The sequence below is a fragment of the Schistocerca gregaria genome, chromosome 5 (assembly GCF_023897955.1).
Source record: "Schistocerca gregaria isolate iqSchGreg1 chromosome 5, iqSchGreg1.2, whole genome shotgun sequence".
In the NCBI taxonomy this organism is placed as follows: domain Eukaryota; kingdom Metazoa; phylum Arthropoda; class Insecta; order Orthoptera; family Acrididae; genus Schistocerca; species Schistocerca gregaria.
The window spans coordinates 353,910,356-353,926,094 of NC_064924.1; the positions used below are offsets into that span (position 1 = coordinate 353,910,356).

Below are 15,739 nucleotides of genomic sequence, written 5' to 3' on the forward strand. Positions count from 1 at the left end.
AGATGAAAGGATGTGGGTTTTAAGAGAGAGGGTAAAGAGTCATTCCAATCCTGGGAGCGGAAAGACTTACCTTAGGGGGAAAAAAGGATAGGTATATACTCGCACACACACACACACACACACACACACACACACACACACACACACACACACACACACACACACAGACATATTTAAAGGCCTTTAAATATGTCTGCTTGTGTCTGTATATGTATTTAAAGGCCTTTAAATATGTCTGCTTGTGTCTGTATATGTATGGATGGATATGTGTGTGTGTGTGTGTGTGTGTGTGTGTGTGTGTGTGTGTGTGTGTGTGCACGAGTATATACCTATCCTTTTTTCCCCCTAAGGTAAGTCTTTCCGCTCCCAGGATTGGAATGACTCCTTACCCTCTTCCTTAAAACCCACATTCTTTCATCTTTCCTTTTCCTTCCCTCTTTCCTGACGAAGCAACTGCCGGTTGCGAAAGCTCGAAATTTTGGGTGTGTGTTTGTGTGTTATTTTATTGTGCCTGTTTACCAGCACTTTCCCGCTTGTTAAGTCTTGGAATCTTTGTCTTCATATATGTACTATATTCCACATAGAAGGAAAAGCTTCATAATTTGAGATGATTAGGTTAAAACACCAAAATAAACTGTTCTTCATCACAGATTTGTATTTTTCAGATAATGATATATCATCATTCCTTTATTGATCTACAGGCAGCTGTTTCTTTATTGGAGACAGCAGTGTCAAGAGGTCAGTGGCTAATGTTGCAAAACTGCCACTTACTAGTGACTTTCCTGAGAGATTTAGAGAAAATGTTGGATAGCATGGAACGTCCTCACCCAGATTTTCGTCTGTGGCTTACCACAGACCCAACTCCTACTTTTCCAGTGGGTATGCTACAGAGATCACTTAAAGGTAATATATATATATATTTATAGTATATAAGACTTTAGTGCTCTAATCCAGAATATAGCTGCTTAATTGAAATTACACCTGTAAAAATGATAAAATGGCTGTTCATTTGCTAAATGAAAACAACAGTTGAGGATAATGTTTTGGCTGTTGGCTGCTGAAAAAAATGTATTTTTACTTTCTTCAGTAGCTATTGTTTTCATAAATCTGAAGACTTTTAACCTTCTGACTGCTGTAGAGACTCTGATACACACTGTCTTGAGTGCTGACATTTTCACTTAATCTGCCAACTTGCACTGAGTTCCTGATATCAGATGTTGAGTTTCCTATGTGATCTGCATTAGCCAGCACTGAAAATGAGTCTTGTTGCTCAAGTTTTGTCATTACAAATACCACCAGAATGCAGAGACCATAAAAAATTACTCACACTTTTAATGCGATTCTGTCTGTTAAAATTATTCGAGAGTTGACTGTCTGGTTTTAAACTTTCTTTGCTTTTTGTGTTTAATTTCATTGAGAAACTGTTGAGATTGAACTTAAGATATACACAGATGGACATCAGAAATGACAGGGCAAAGGTTGCAATAAATTGAATGAAAATATTATTGTCCATCGAACTCAGCAAACATTTTCACGTTGCAGTGGATTTTTGTTTAACTGGATATACTCTGACTAGCTTTGAAGTTTAAGACTATCTTTACTATATGAAAATGTTTTCCTTTTTTATATTGCTAAGCTCTCATGAAAATTATCCACTTTTAAATAATCTTTATGATATATTCAAAATTTATCACTTTTTCTAATGAAAATTTACAAAAGCTGCAGCTTGTATCCACCTGTGAATGCACAAGATAAAACCTACTATCTCTTTTTATTCTGTGTCTGGAATGCTGTGAAAAGAAACGCTGCATTATTTTCCCCGCACCTCTACCTACACCCTTTTTAGGATGTGGTCATTATTGCGATCGTATATTTAAATCTGCCGCTCCTGCAGACTGCTCGTGTGCGGCACAGTTCCGCACCACCAGGGATATCGAATAAAATACTGAAATTTCTTAAATAAAATGGATAATGTCCAGTGTTACTTTACAGTAGTTGTGGCAAACAGATTTTACTACATAAATATATTTTAACATAAACAATTAAAATCTTTACACACCTTTTACAATCCCAGCTACAAATGTCTTCGATCATCGGCTTATGACAAATGAAGACTACCTAAGAGCCTAATGCAATACACAGGTTCCTCTCTCATTCAGTTCATCCAGAAGACAAGGGATTCTATTACAATAGATTGCCTATTTATATGTTGACTAATTCTTGTACAGTCTTTGTCATTTTTAATTACATATCATTTCTTCTGTGGCAGTTTTCACATACTCTGCCACAGATAGTATTTCATGCTCTTTGAATATTCATTTATAATAGCAAAATTCATAATTATCTTTTTCCTCACAAAATTAAGTGTCGTTTTTAAATTCAATTAACAGCAATGCATATAAACTATTTGTTAAAGTCAGCATTTTATTTTGAAATATTCTTTTAGCTTTCACTTTGGATGCATGCTGCCAGAGAACGTTACATTGCCCCCTGGCAGCATTTGGCGAACAGTTTTTTGACACGTTTGACACAATGCTGCCATTAACGTTCATACTACTGTTGTCCTTTGGTTTATGAACACTTCACTTATGGGATGACCATTTCTTAGCCCCAGGGTTATATTAGCTTTTACCTCTCCCCCATTCAGGCAAGGTGCAAACAGGAAACCTGGGTAAAACTGTGCCGGAGCCCAGCCATCCCATCTGGTTAGTAATCAGATTTGTCCATTTTTCCATTAAGCACTTTTATATATGTCAACAGTCTATAATCAAATGACAAATAATAACAGTCACACACATTGATATTACAGTTTGTTGTGTAAACATCTCTCTCAAACTTCTATGTCACGATAAGACTTCAGTTTTGCGTATCTTTTGACCTATCGTGTCAGTTTGTAAATGTTATTCATATGACACTTTATTGTCAAAGTTTCATCACAACACATGGTTTTACTGGGTTCATTCTGCCAAATCTCTGACGTTTATTATATACAGTCAATGTTTTTAGAATTTAAACACAGCAAATGTTAAGTGTCTTTTGCATAAATCATATCCATACAGATGTTTCTCATGATATTTTATTTGGATAGTTTTGGTAAATGTTTAATTCCATCTCAACAATGACATATTCGTCGAGCGGCGTGCAGTAATTGTTGCATTTTGCTCAGCACATCACGTCGTTTTGGCCCCCACTGAGGTTGTCGATGCCCGCGGTGCTGACAGCCATGGCACGGAGAAGCGTGTCTTTGGTTACAATGTCCATTATGCCATCTTTGTAACAGTAAAATTGTAACTTAGTTATTCATTTATATTAAAGGTGAAGAGTTTGACAGAGCACTGAAAGACCCAAGTCGAAACAAGGCCCCAGCAGTAGACAACATTCCATTAGAACTACTGACGGCCTTGGGAGTGCGAGTCCTGACAAAACTCTACCATCTGGTGAGCAAGGTGTATGAGACAGGTGAAATTTCCTCAGAGTTCAAGAAGAATATAATAATTCCAATCCCAAAGAAAGCAGGTGTTGACAGATGTGAAAATTACCGAACTATCAGTTTAATAAGTCACAGCTGCAAATTACTAATGTGAATTATTTACAGATGAATGGAAAAACTGGTAGAAGCCGACCTCGAGGAAGATCATTTTGGATTTCGTACGAATGTTGAAACACGTGAGGCAATACTGATCCTACGACATATTTTAGAAGAAATATAAGGACAGGGCAAACCTACATTTGTAGCATTTGTAGACTTAGAAAAAGCTTTTGACAGTGTTGACTGGAATACTCTCTTTCAAGTTCTAAAGGTGGCAGGGGTAAAATACAGGGAGCGAAAGGCTATTTACAATTTGTACAGAAACCAGATGGCAGTTATAAGAGTCGAGGGACATGAAAGGGAAACAGTGGTTAGGAAGGGAGTGAGACAGGGCTGTAGCCTCACCCCGATGCTATTCAATCTGTATATTGAGCAAGCAATAAAGGAAACAAAAGAAAAATTCGGAGTAGGTATTAAAATCAATGGAGAAGAAATAAAAACTGTGAGGTTCACCGATGACATTGTAATTCTGTCAGAGACAGCAAAGGACTTGGAAGAGCAGTTGAATGGAATGGACAGTGTCTTGAAAGGAGGGTATAAGATGAACATTAACAAAAGCAAAATGAGGATAATGGAATGTAGTCGAATTAAGTCGAGTGCTGCTGAGGGAATTAAACTAGGAAATGGGACACTTAAAGTAGTAAAGGAGTTTTGCTACTTGGGGAGCAAAATAACTGAAGATAGTTGAAGTAGAGAGGATATAAAATGTAGACTGGCAATGGCTTTTTCTGAAGAAGAGAAATTTGTTAACATCGAGATAGATGTAAGTGTCAGGAAGTCGTTTCTGAAAGTACTTGTATGGAGTGTAGCCATGTATGGAAGTGAAACATGGATGATAAATAGTTTAGACAAGAAGAGAATAGAAGCTTTCAAAATGTGTTGCTACAGAAGAATGCTGAAGATTAGATGAGTAGATCACATAACTAATGAGGAGGTATTGAATAGGACTGGGGAGAAGAGAACTTTGTGGCACAACTTGACCAGAAGAAGGGATTGGTTTGTAGGACATGTTCTGAGGCATCAAGGTATCACCAATTTAGTACTGGAGGGCAGCGTGGAGGGTAAAAATCATAGAGGGAGACCAAGAGATGAATACACTAAGTAGATTCAGAAGGATGTTGGCTGCAGTAGGTTTGCCCGGTTATCATGCATTTATTTCTTAAGCTAACTTTACTTGTACATCACAGCTGGATTCAGGCATATTGTTCAATAACTTTTTTGAAAAAACAACATCACATTTCATTTACAGGTTCCTACATGACTACAGTGTAGTTTCTGTAGGGGGAGGTTGGTTTCATAAGTTTTGGCTTACTATTCTTACATGTGCAATTCACACGTGCTCCAATTGGAACTTTAATTATTCGTAACTTTATGTCACCTCATTTGGGTTTATTGCCATTGAATTTGTCTCCAGTGGTGTACTCAGATCACTACTGGTTGCATTATTGCCTTTCATAATGTAACTTCAAAACATAATTGTCTCAGGGTTTCTTAACACTAATATCATTCTGGGATCAATGAAAATCTTATATCTTACATCTACACACACATAATAGAAAAATTGTTCAAACAAATGGTTTAGCTTTTTACACATATTAAATATTGCCCATCACATAAATTATTTATTTATTTTGACTGTCTTCATTAACATCTTTACACAACAGATTATTGCACCTTGGCCTCAGCTTAGCTTTATGCAGTCATTTAGAGCATGTCAATTTTATCATCATTCAAAGAAGAAAAACACAAATAATCCTAGAAAAAGGGAAATACAAACATATCATTATAGCAAAATATTTCTACACTCTAGTATATTCTCTATACACATTATATATTACTACTGGTCATTCACTGTACAAATAATTTTACATCCTTTCGAGGGTACAGCCCCTGCACTTTCCCTGACTGAGGATCTGCTAATAAGTAACTTCACTCATGTGGCACTCTGATTATTTTAAAAGGTCCAGTATATACTCACTCCCACTTGCTGTTTTGTTTTAGTGTCGCTGAGGACTTAGGGTGATTGCGTATAAGTACTAAGTCCCCAACAATGAGTTTTTGATTATTTGTCACACTTCGGTCATATTTCTCCTTTCATTTCCGTGCACAACTGGTTAAGTTGTACCCTGCCTTTCTTCTCTTCTCTTCTTTAATTTCAGGAATGACTGGTAACCTCAGCAGAGGTATTAGCCATTCATTCAGTATTCTATAATTGTCCTTTATAATTTCTGATGGTGGGTTCCCTGTAGAGGTGTGTGGGGTTAAATTATGAATTTGCAGAAACTTGGGTGTAAAGTCTGGCCATTTTGTATGTTTATGAGCAATGTACAGTCTGAGAAATTTATTTAGTTCCCCAAAGGTTCTCTCAACTAAGCTTGCCTGTGGATGGAATTAGGATATCAATATGTGCTTTATGCCATGTTCTTTCAGATAATTTCTTTAGGTATGTCCTCTGAAATAAGAGGCATTGTTCGATACTATTGCTTCGGGCCTCCCCACTTGTGTTAAGTATTCTTTATCCAACCATCTGAATATGCCTTTGGCTGTGGCTGACTTGAGACAGAATATTTCTAAATACTCGGAGAAAATATCATTCGCAGCTAAGATGTATTTTAATCCTCCCCTGGTCCACGAATAGGGGCTGGCTATATCCATAGATACTAATTGAAGTGGTTTCTGGGGTACTATTGGATGGAACTCAAACTTTATTGATCTGTTTTGGAATTTCGATTTTTGACATAAGACACATAGTTCTAATTATTGCATGTGTATGTAGGCTCATTCCTTTAAAATAACAGTATCTTGAGATTACTCTTTCATTTACCAATGCCGGCATGACCCCCACACTATATGTGTGTGCCATACTACAGTTTTGATTGGCTGCTGAGGCATGCACACTACCAAGCTGCCACTTGTTACATTTACCGTATGGTATAAAATACTGTCAACAATCTTAAAGCTTTGTTTACCTATAAAATTGTAATCATCTTTAATCTTCTTACTGACCCCCTGCCATTGTCAACAATCTTGAAGCTTTGTTTACCTTTAAAATTGTTATCGTCTTTAATCTTCATAATGACTTCGTGCCAGATTGGGTCAGTTTTCTGTAATTCTGACATGTTCTTACACATGTGCAGAAAGTCCCTTCTATGAATTTTGTCTTGTACCAGAAGTACATGGTATTCTTCAGCCTGTTCTAAAATATCTGCAACTGCTGGTAATCCCACCAGTAATCTCAACAAGGCTTCAGCTAAAACATTGTCCTGCCCTTTTACATACATGATCTTAATTCTATACTCTTGTAATGCTAGCCTCCATCTGCTGAGGCAAGTATGAAATAGTTTACATGACACAAGAAAACTTAGTGCCTGATGGTCACTATATACTTTGATTTTTTTTCCATAGCTGTAGTAATTGAACTCCTTTACTGCCCAGACAACCGCAAGCGTTTCTAACTCCATTCCAGAGTAGGCTCTCTCACAGTTATTTAGCGTACGGCTGGTGAACTCAATTATTTTGATTGTTCTGAGGTCATTGTTTTTTTCCCACTGGAATAAGCAAGCACATAAGCCATAGGAACAAGAATCCATTGAAGGCAAAAATCTTTCGCCATATCTGGGTGCTGCAATATATTTGCATTCAGCAAAGCATCTTTCATTGCGTCAAATGCACGCTGACATCTTTCCGTCCACACCCATTGCACATTCTTCCGCAATAGGTTCAGTAATGATTCGTCATTCATTAATTGATTTGGTATGAATCTTGTGAAAAAATACGCAAGACCTATAAACGCCTTTAATTGTTCCTTGGTCCCCAGACTTGGAAAACCACAGATCTCCTCGAGTTTTTTACTATCCGGAGTGATACCTTGCGATGTTACGAGATGACCTAAAAACTTGAATCTTACTATGTCAAAACTTAGATTTTTCTAGATTTTCCGTCACTCCACCTTGTTTAAATCTCTCCAAAACTGTACACAGTAATACCAGGTGTTCTTCCCAGGTGGCAGTAGCAATCACCAAGTCGTCAACATATACCGTTACTTTTTCCAGTAAATGTGGGCCCAGAACCGCGTTGAGGTCTGTGATAAACACCCCTGCACTTACATTTAGACTGAAAGGTAGCACTTTAAACTGATAGATCCTTCCCTCAAATATAAACTCAGTGTATTTACGCGGCTTGGGTGTGAGCAGAGTTTTGCCAATATGAACTTTTCATATCAATTTATGTTAAATACTGTATTCCATGGAACTTTTGAATCTGTTTGTCCAAATTTTTGGGGTGGGTCCTGACAGGCACAATGACTACATTTATATCTCTAGCATCCAGTACTAGTCATACCTGCCCAACAGTTTTTGCTACTGCCACCAAGGGCCTACTATAAGGAGATAAGGATGGCTCTATAATATCCCATTCAAGCATCTTTCAGATTTCTTTTGCGACTATCTCTCCCTTGGGCCAAGGAATGGAATACGATGCATGACAGTATGTTTCATGTGGTTTCACTTCGATGTTGTAGTGATACCCTTTTAGGATTCCAGGTCGGTCAGAAAACACTTCCGTGTAGCCCAATAATAACTGTACTAAATCTCGTGCTAAATCTCTGCGCTAAGTTTAAATTCTCTGATTGTGTCACTTTATCCATAAGTGCATCTCCATTTGCACTGAATTGACCACTTTGTACATCTGGGTAATAGAGATCCCTTCCTAATGAGTGATTATCTAAATGTAGTATCCATTGACCACATTTGACATTAATCTCATTACGGCTGGGCACAAGTACCTCCTCAGATTTCAGCATGGGCAATTCCACTCTTCTACCTGAATTCATTAAACTTAATTTTCCCAGAGAAAGGTCTATAATTGCATCCCTTTCTCTCAAGAAATCCACACCCAAGATGCAGGCTACCTTCAAACCCTTTACTATTAAGAACGAGCATGCTATGGCTTTGCTTCCTATATACATTTCCACCAGTGCTTGGTGTTTGATAATCTGTCCCTGTGCACTAATGGCTCCAGCGATTCTACAATTACTCATGGGAAAAGTCGTCATATTCCTTTCTCTTCCCAGCACCTTGAATAACTCCATGCTCATAACACTGACAGTGTCGCCTGTATCCAATATAGCCTTCACTTCAATGTCATTGATTTTGACCTCTAGTATCGCCTGTACCTTTTCATTATGTTCTCTTAAACATGTGTGTGCTTCAGTCAATAGCTCCTGCCCCATCTGTATTCCGTCATTGTACCTTAGCCATACAGATTTCAAGTATGTCATATCGTGTCGAATTGCTCTCGCTCCATTCCTCGGCCGACAATGGAGAGTGTATCTCGGCTGCACTTAGTTTGTTGGATTGCTGGTTGTTGACATGCAAGGTCATTCTGTGTCATTGACCTCCACTAGATGTACAGTTTGGTGCTTCGGTTGCCATGGTTGCACAATTGGTACATTTTGTGTTTTTGGCCAGCTATTTTCGGATCGCTCGCCATTTTGCCGCTCCAGGCTAGGCCTGCAATTTGTTGCTAGGTTCGATTTCCATCACTGTAATTATTGTTATTCCATGGACCTCTGGAAATTTTCCATTGGCTATTTCCTGGGTGTCCGACTTTGTACCGGTCATCGAACCTCTGTTTCCTATCGTTATTGGATGGTTGACCATTGCTGTTTCAGTTCCTCCCATTATTCCCGTTCTGCACTAATTCTTGCCATTTATTTTTTCCTCCTCCATTTTCAGAATTAGTGTTTGGTGTATTATTATTTCAGTAATTTCTGTATCCGGATCCACTATTTCTCGCCTGATCAGATGCTGCCTTTACATCTTCTTGAATAAAATCAATGGAGTCAAGAACAGAGAAAAAATGCTCCATGTCATTTTCTGGCATATGTATGAGTTTTTATTTTACATGGATTGGTAAGTGCGACTTTAAGAGTCTTATTAGATCTCTTGCTGAAATTTGTTCATCCCAGTAGTGGGTTTTATTTATATATTTTTCGAAATATTTCTTTAAATTTACTAAGCATGGAGAATATGGCTCCAGATTAACTTCTTTATGCAGTCGCTCTTGTATGCATGCTGACCAGTATTTAGCCAAAATCGCTTTCTCAAATTGCTCGTAGGCTGTGCAGTTGTCAGCTGCTTCTGTCGCCCACAATGTGGCATCCCCTTGTATATGACATCACATACTCTATTGTTTGAGTTGGCTCCATACACTGGGTAGGATGTTCCTAAATCCCTTTATAAACACGATGGGGTGGACAGACTTTTTTGCTGTGGTAAAGATCTGAAACTGTCTATTCCTTATGAGACTTTCTTTGATCACCATTTTCGAATGATGCTTGTTTACTTCACCCATGCCAGTCACCTGCTCCATCTCGCAGTCATATCTTTTCGCTCCAGTATTTAAATCCTCGTCATTGTTGGTCCTGGCAAATGTTCGTGCATTTCCATACGTTTCGTACTGGTTGCATCCTTTTCAGTAGTTGCAGAGGCAACTAGCTGGATGATTGACTGATATGGGCTTGTAACAGTAACCAAAACTACCTTGCTGTGCTGGTACTGCTAAAGGCTGAAAGCAAGGGTAAATAAAAGCTCTAATTTTTCTTGAGGGCCTGCAGTTTTACTGCATGGTTAAATGATGATGGCGTCCTCTTGGGTAAAACATTCCTGAGGTAAAATAGTCCCCCATTTGGATCTCCAGCCAGGGACTGCTCAGGAGGATGTCATTATCATGAGAAACAAAACTGGCATTCTACGGATCACAGTGTGGAATGTCAGGTCCCTTAATAAGACAGGTATGTTAGAAAATTTAGGAAGGGAAATGGATAGGTTACAGTTAGATGTAGTAGGAATTAGTGAAGTTCAGTGGCAGGAAGAACAAGACTTCAGGTCAGGTAAATACAGTGTTATAATTACAAAATCAAACAGGGGTAATGTAGGAGTATGTTTAATAATGAATAAAAAACATAGGAGTTCAGGTAGGCTACTACAAACAGCATAGTGAGTGCATTATTGTAGCCAAGATAGGCATGAAGCCCACGCCTAACACAGTAGTACAAGTTTATATGCCAACTAGCTCTGCAAATTACAAAGAGATTGAAGAAATGTATGATGAGATAAAAGAAATTATTCAGATAGTGAAGGGAGACAAAGATGTAATAGTCATGCGGGACTGGAATTCGGTTGTAGGAAAAGGGAAAGAAGAAAAAGTAGTAGGTGAATATGGAATGGGGGTAAGGAATGAAAGATGAAGCCACCTGGCAGCATTTTGCACAGAGCATAACTTAATCACAGCTAACACTTGGTTAAAGAATCATGAAAGAAAGTTGTATATATGGAAGAGGCCAGATGACACTGAAAGGTTTCAGATAAATTATATATTAGTAAGACAGAGATTTAGGAACCAGGTTTTAAATTGTAAGACATTTCTAGGGGCGGATGTGGATACTGACCACAATCTATTGGTTATGAACTGTAGATTAAAACTGAAGAAACTGCAAAAAGATGGGAATTTAAGGAGATGGGACTGGGATAAACTGAAAGAACCAAAGTTCATAGAGAGTTTCAGACAGAGCATTAGGGGACGATTGACAAGAATGAGGGAAAGAAATACAGTAGAAGAAGAATGGGTAGATTTGAGAGATGAAATAGTGAAGGCAGCGGGGGATAAGGCAGTTAAAAGGATGAGGGCTAGTAGAATTCCTTGGGTAACAGGAGAGATATTGAATTTAACTGATGAAAAGAGAAAATATTAAAAATGCAGTAAATGAAGCAGGAAAAAAGGAATACAAACGTCTCAAAAATGAGATCGACAGGAAGTGCAAAATGGCTAAGCAGGGATGGATAGAGGACAAATGTAAGGATGTAGAGGTACATGTCACTAGGGGTAAGATAGATACTGCCTACAGGAAAATTAAAAAGATCTTTGGAGAAAGGAGAACCACTTGCATGAATATCAGGAGCTTTGATGCAAACCCAGTTCTAATCAAAGCAGAAAGGTGGAAGTAGTATATAGAGGGTCTATACAAGGGCGATGAACTTAAGGACAATATTATGGAAATGGAAGAGGATGTAGATGAAGATGAAATGGGAGATACGATACTGCGTGAAGAGTTTGACAGAGCACGGAAAGACCTGAGTCAAAACAAGGCCCCAGGAGTAGACAACATTCCATTAGAACTTCTGACGGTCTTGGGTGAGCCAGTCCTGACAAAACTATACCTTCTGGTGAACAAGAAGTACGAGGCAGATGAAATACTCTCAGACTTCAAGAAGAATATAATAATTCACATCCCAAAGAAAGCAGGTGTTGACAGGTGTGAAAATTACTGAAGTATTAGTTTAATAAGTCACAGCTGCAAAATACTAACAAGAATTATTTACAGACGAATGGAAAAGCTGGTTCAAGCTGACCTCGGGGAAAATCAGTTTGGATTCCGTAGAAATGTTGGAACACGTGAGGCAATACTGACCCTATGACTTATCTTAGAAGATAGATTAAGAAAAGGCTGCAAAATACTAACACAAATTCTTTACAGATGAATGGACAAACAGGTAGAAGCCACTGTCGGGAAAGACCACTTTGGATTCTGTAGAAATGTTGGAACACATGAGGCAGTACTGACCCTATGACTTATCTTAGAAGATAGGTTAAGGAAAGGCACACCTACATTTTCAGCATTTGTAGACTTAGAGAAAGCTTTTCAAAATGTTGACTGGAATACTCTTTTTCAAATTCTGAAGGTGTCAGGGGTAAAATACAGGGAGCAAAAGGCTTTTTACAATTTGTACAGAAACGAGATTGCTGTTATAATAATCAAGAAGCATGAAAGGGAAGCAGTGGTTGGGAAGGGAGTGAGACAGGATTGTAGCCTATCCCTGATGTTTTTCAATCTATACATTGAGCAAACAGTAAAGAAAACAAAAGAAAAATCCGGAGTAGGATTTAAAATTCATGGGGAAGTAATAAAAACTTTGAGGTGTGCTAATGACATTGCAGTTCTGTCAGAGACAGCAAAGGACCTGGAAGAGCAGTTGAACGGAATGGACAGTTTCTTGAAAGGAGGATATAAGATGATCATCAACTAAAGCAAAATGAGGATAATGTAATGTAGTGTAACTAAATCGGGTGATGCTGCGGGAATTAGATTAGGAAATGAGACACTTATAGTAGTAGATGAGTTTCGCTATTTTGGGGGCAAAATAACTGATGATGGTTGAAGTAGGGAGGATATAAAATGTAGACTGGCAGTGCCAAGAAAAGTGTTTCTGAAGAAGAGAAATTTGTTAACATCGAGTATAGATTTAAGTGTCAGGAAGTCCTTTCTCAAAGTATTTGTATGGTGTGCAGACATATATGGATGTGAAAGTGGACAATAAATAGTTTAGACAAGAAGAGAATAGAAGCTTTCAAAATGTGGTGCTACAGAAGAATGTTGAAGATAGATGGGTAGATCATGTAACTAATAAGGAGGTACTGAATAGAATTGGGAAGAAGAGGAAGTTGTGCACAATTTGTCTAGAAGAAGGTATCAGTTGGTAGGACATATTTTGAGGCATCAAGGGATCACCAATTTAGTATTGGAGGGCAGCACGGATGGTAAAAATCATAGAGGCAGACCAAGAGATGAATACACTAAGCAGATTCAGAAAGATGTGGGGTGCAGTAGTTACTTGGAAATGAAGATGCTTGCACAGGATAGAGTAGCATGGAGAGCAGCATCAAACCAGTCTCTGGACTGAAGACCACAACAACGACAATAACAACGACAACAAGATTTTTCAAGTGTTGAAGCACTGTCAACTACATCTTTGTAGGATGAATTGATAGATGTGTTATACCTGATTAAATATTCAGTACATACATTTTATTTTGAGGTTTTGTTGAAGAGTTATCACAATTTTATGACAAAATATCAATTACCCTTTCATTCCTGCTATTCATACGATTTCTGCCTCTATGCAAATACCGTGAGGTTATAATTAAAGTGCAGCTACTCAAGAGATCCAGTGTGGGCTGTAGTTATTGTATGGCAGTGAAACCTGGTAGATATTATAAATCATTAGTACACAACCAATTTATGCTGGAAGAAATTAGTTCCAATTTGCCCACCAAGTGCAAATCTGGCACTATGAATGTAAAAAAGACATATAGAAATGTTTATTTGCATGTTTAATTAGGAACAGAACATGGGCAGAAAAGATGAAACAACAAGTGAATGTTGATTTTATTACTAACCACTGATTACAAAATTTGTGCAGTATGAGCCTTGGAGATGTCAATGAGATGCTGCATCCATAAAATAATTAGATCAACAGTTGCTCACAATTGTTAAAATGAAATTTGAGCAATTATGTTCCTATATACTGCCTATCAGATCAGGTAGACACCTTATGTGTCTGTCACTGGTAAGTACATTCTTTTAGATATTCCCAGGGTTAAAAGTCAGATGGATTCAGATCAGCTGATCTTGCGGGCCATGTATCTAGAAAACCTCTGGAGATAAAATTTGTGGAAGGTTGCATTAAGTACATCTTTCACTGGGTGAGCGACATGAGCTGTTACCCCATCTTGCATGAATTTAATGGTTTTCACACAGTTGTGCTCTTCCAAAGTAAGATCACATGCTGTATAAGGAGGTCTCAATAACATGTAGACTTCATGGTACACCTAACAGGCTCTCTGAGTGTATTGTCATCAAAGGAGAACAGATTGAGAATAGAGGTGCTTGTGAATCCACATGACACTGTCGCACATGTCTAATTGTCTAATTCAAAGACGCGCCATGCAACATGTGCTTTGACAGTACCCCAAATTCAGCAGTTGTGTGTATTCACTGCACCCTGTAGTGTCAGGTGTACCTCATCACTTCATAGAATATTGCCCGGCCATGTGTCATCAACTTTGATCTGTGCCAGACACCAAAGAGCAAGTTCAGAACATTGCTGTGGATCATGAGGTTTCAATTGTTGCACCATCTGAATCTTGTACAAGTACCAGTCTAAAATAGACCACATATCTTTCCATATTGTTGACCATGGGGTGGACAAGTCTGACAACTCTGCACAAGCACTATCGCTACTCAGGGCACATGCTGCATGGTCAGTTACAGTAACAGCCACCTAGTCAATAGCTTCCATCAGGATAGGATGCCTTCCTTTTCCAAGTCCCACACCACCTCACCCATGTTTTCGAATTTCATTATCATCTTCTTTAATCAATTTAATAACATTGAGCCTCTCCTCTCTCAATTCAGCACAGTAATTGCTGCCATTCACATAAAACAGCTTATCTAAGTGTGCATGGTCCTTCTTCTTGGTAACCATACTATTAACTTATGTCATGGTTTGTCAAATGACTGCATGGATGTCATTCAAAGAGTGTACATTGCCATATTTTCACCTGGTGGCCAGAACTGGAACTAGCTTGTATCCCAGCATAAACTGGTTTTGCAGTAACACACCAGCATATCTACCAAGTTTTTGCTGCATATGATAATTACAGTCCACAGTGGATCTCCATGAGTAGCTGCAACCACCTAGTATGAGATTATGTCATTTCCTTGGAAAAACTGAAGTATATTCTGCCTGTGTATAACAGTATACTGAAGAGAACTACACTCTATTGTAAATGGTTAAGATTAGCTAGAAACATAAATATCAATAGAACACCCTGACAGCAAAATTCCACAGATACTCCATCTAAACTGCTGAAACATTCAACACCTACTATTTGAGCAGGACAGTAATATGACAATGCATGCCAAGATAAATGTAAATGTCGTGTGACTATGGCCTCCCATCAGGTAGACCATTCGCTGGGTGCAAGTCTTTCGATTTGATGCCACTTTGGTGACTTGCACCTCAATGGGGATGACACCCAGTCCCTGAGTGGAGAAAATCTCTGACCTAGCTGGGAATCGATCTCAGGCCCTTGGGATTTACATTCTGTCGCGCTGACCATACAGCTACCAGGAGTGGACAATGCCAAGAAGTCCACAGCATACATATAGACGCAGCACCATGACTACAGGTTTCAGCATCATTGAGGAGCTGATCCAGTGCCTAGTAAACTCATCTACAACACTGTGGGAAAAGGCAAATGACACATTTTAAGATGTCCATAGCACCTTGTAAAGGATACAGCACTGTA

The 15,739-nt window shown here is 38.5% G+C and overlaps 1 protein-coding gene across 1 annotated transcript in view; it reads left to right on the forward strand.

Annotated features, from left to right (window-relative positions):
- The window catches only part of LOC126273341 (dynein axonemal heavy chain 10), a 1,458,287-nt gene that overhangs the window by 1,298,781 nt on the left and 143,767 nt on the right, over nt 1-15,739 (forward strand). Inside the window, exon 146 of the mRNA XM_049976887.1 lies at nt 702-903. Within this exon, the coding sequence (XP_049832844.1) occupies nt 702-903 (202 nt within the window). The remainder of the gene's footprint in view (nt 1-701; nt 904-15,739) is intronic.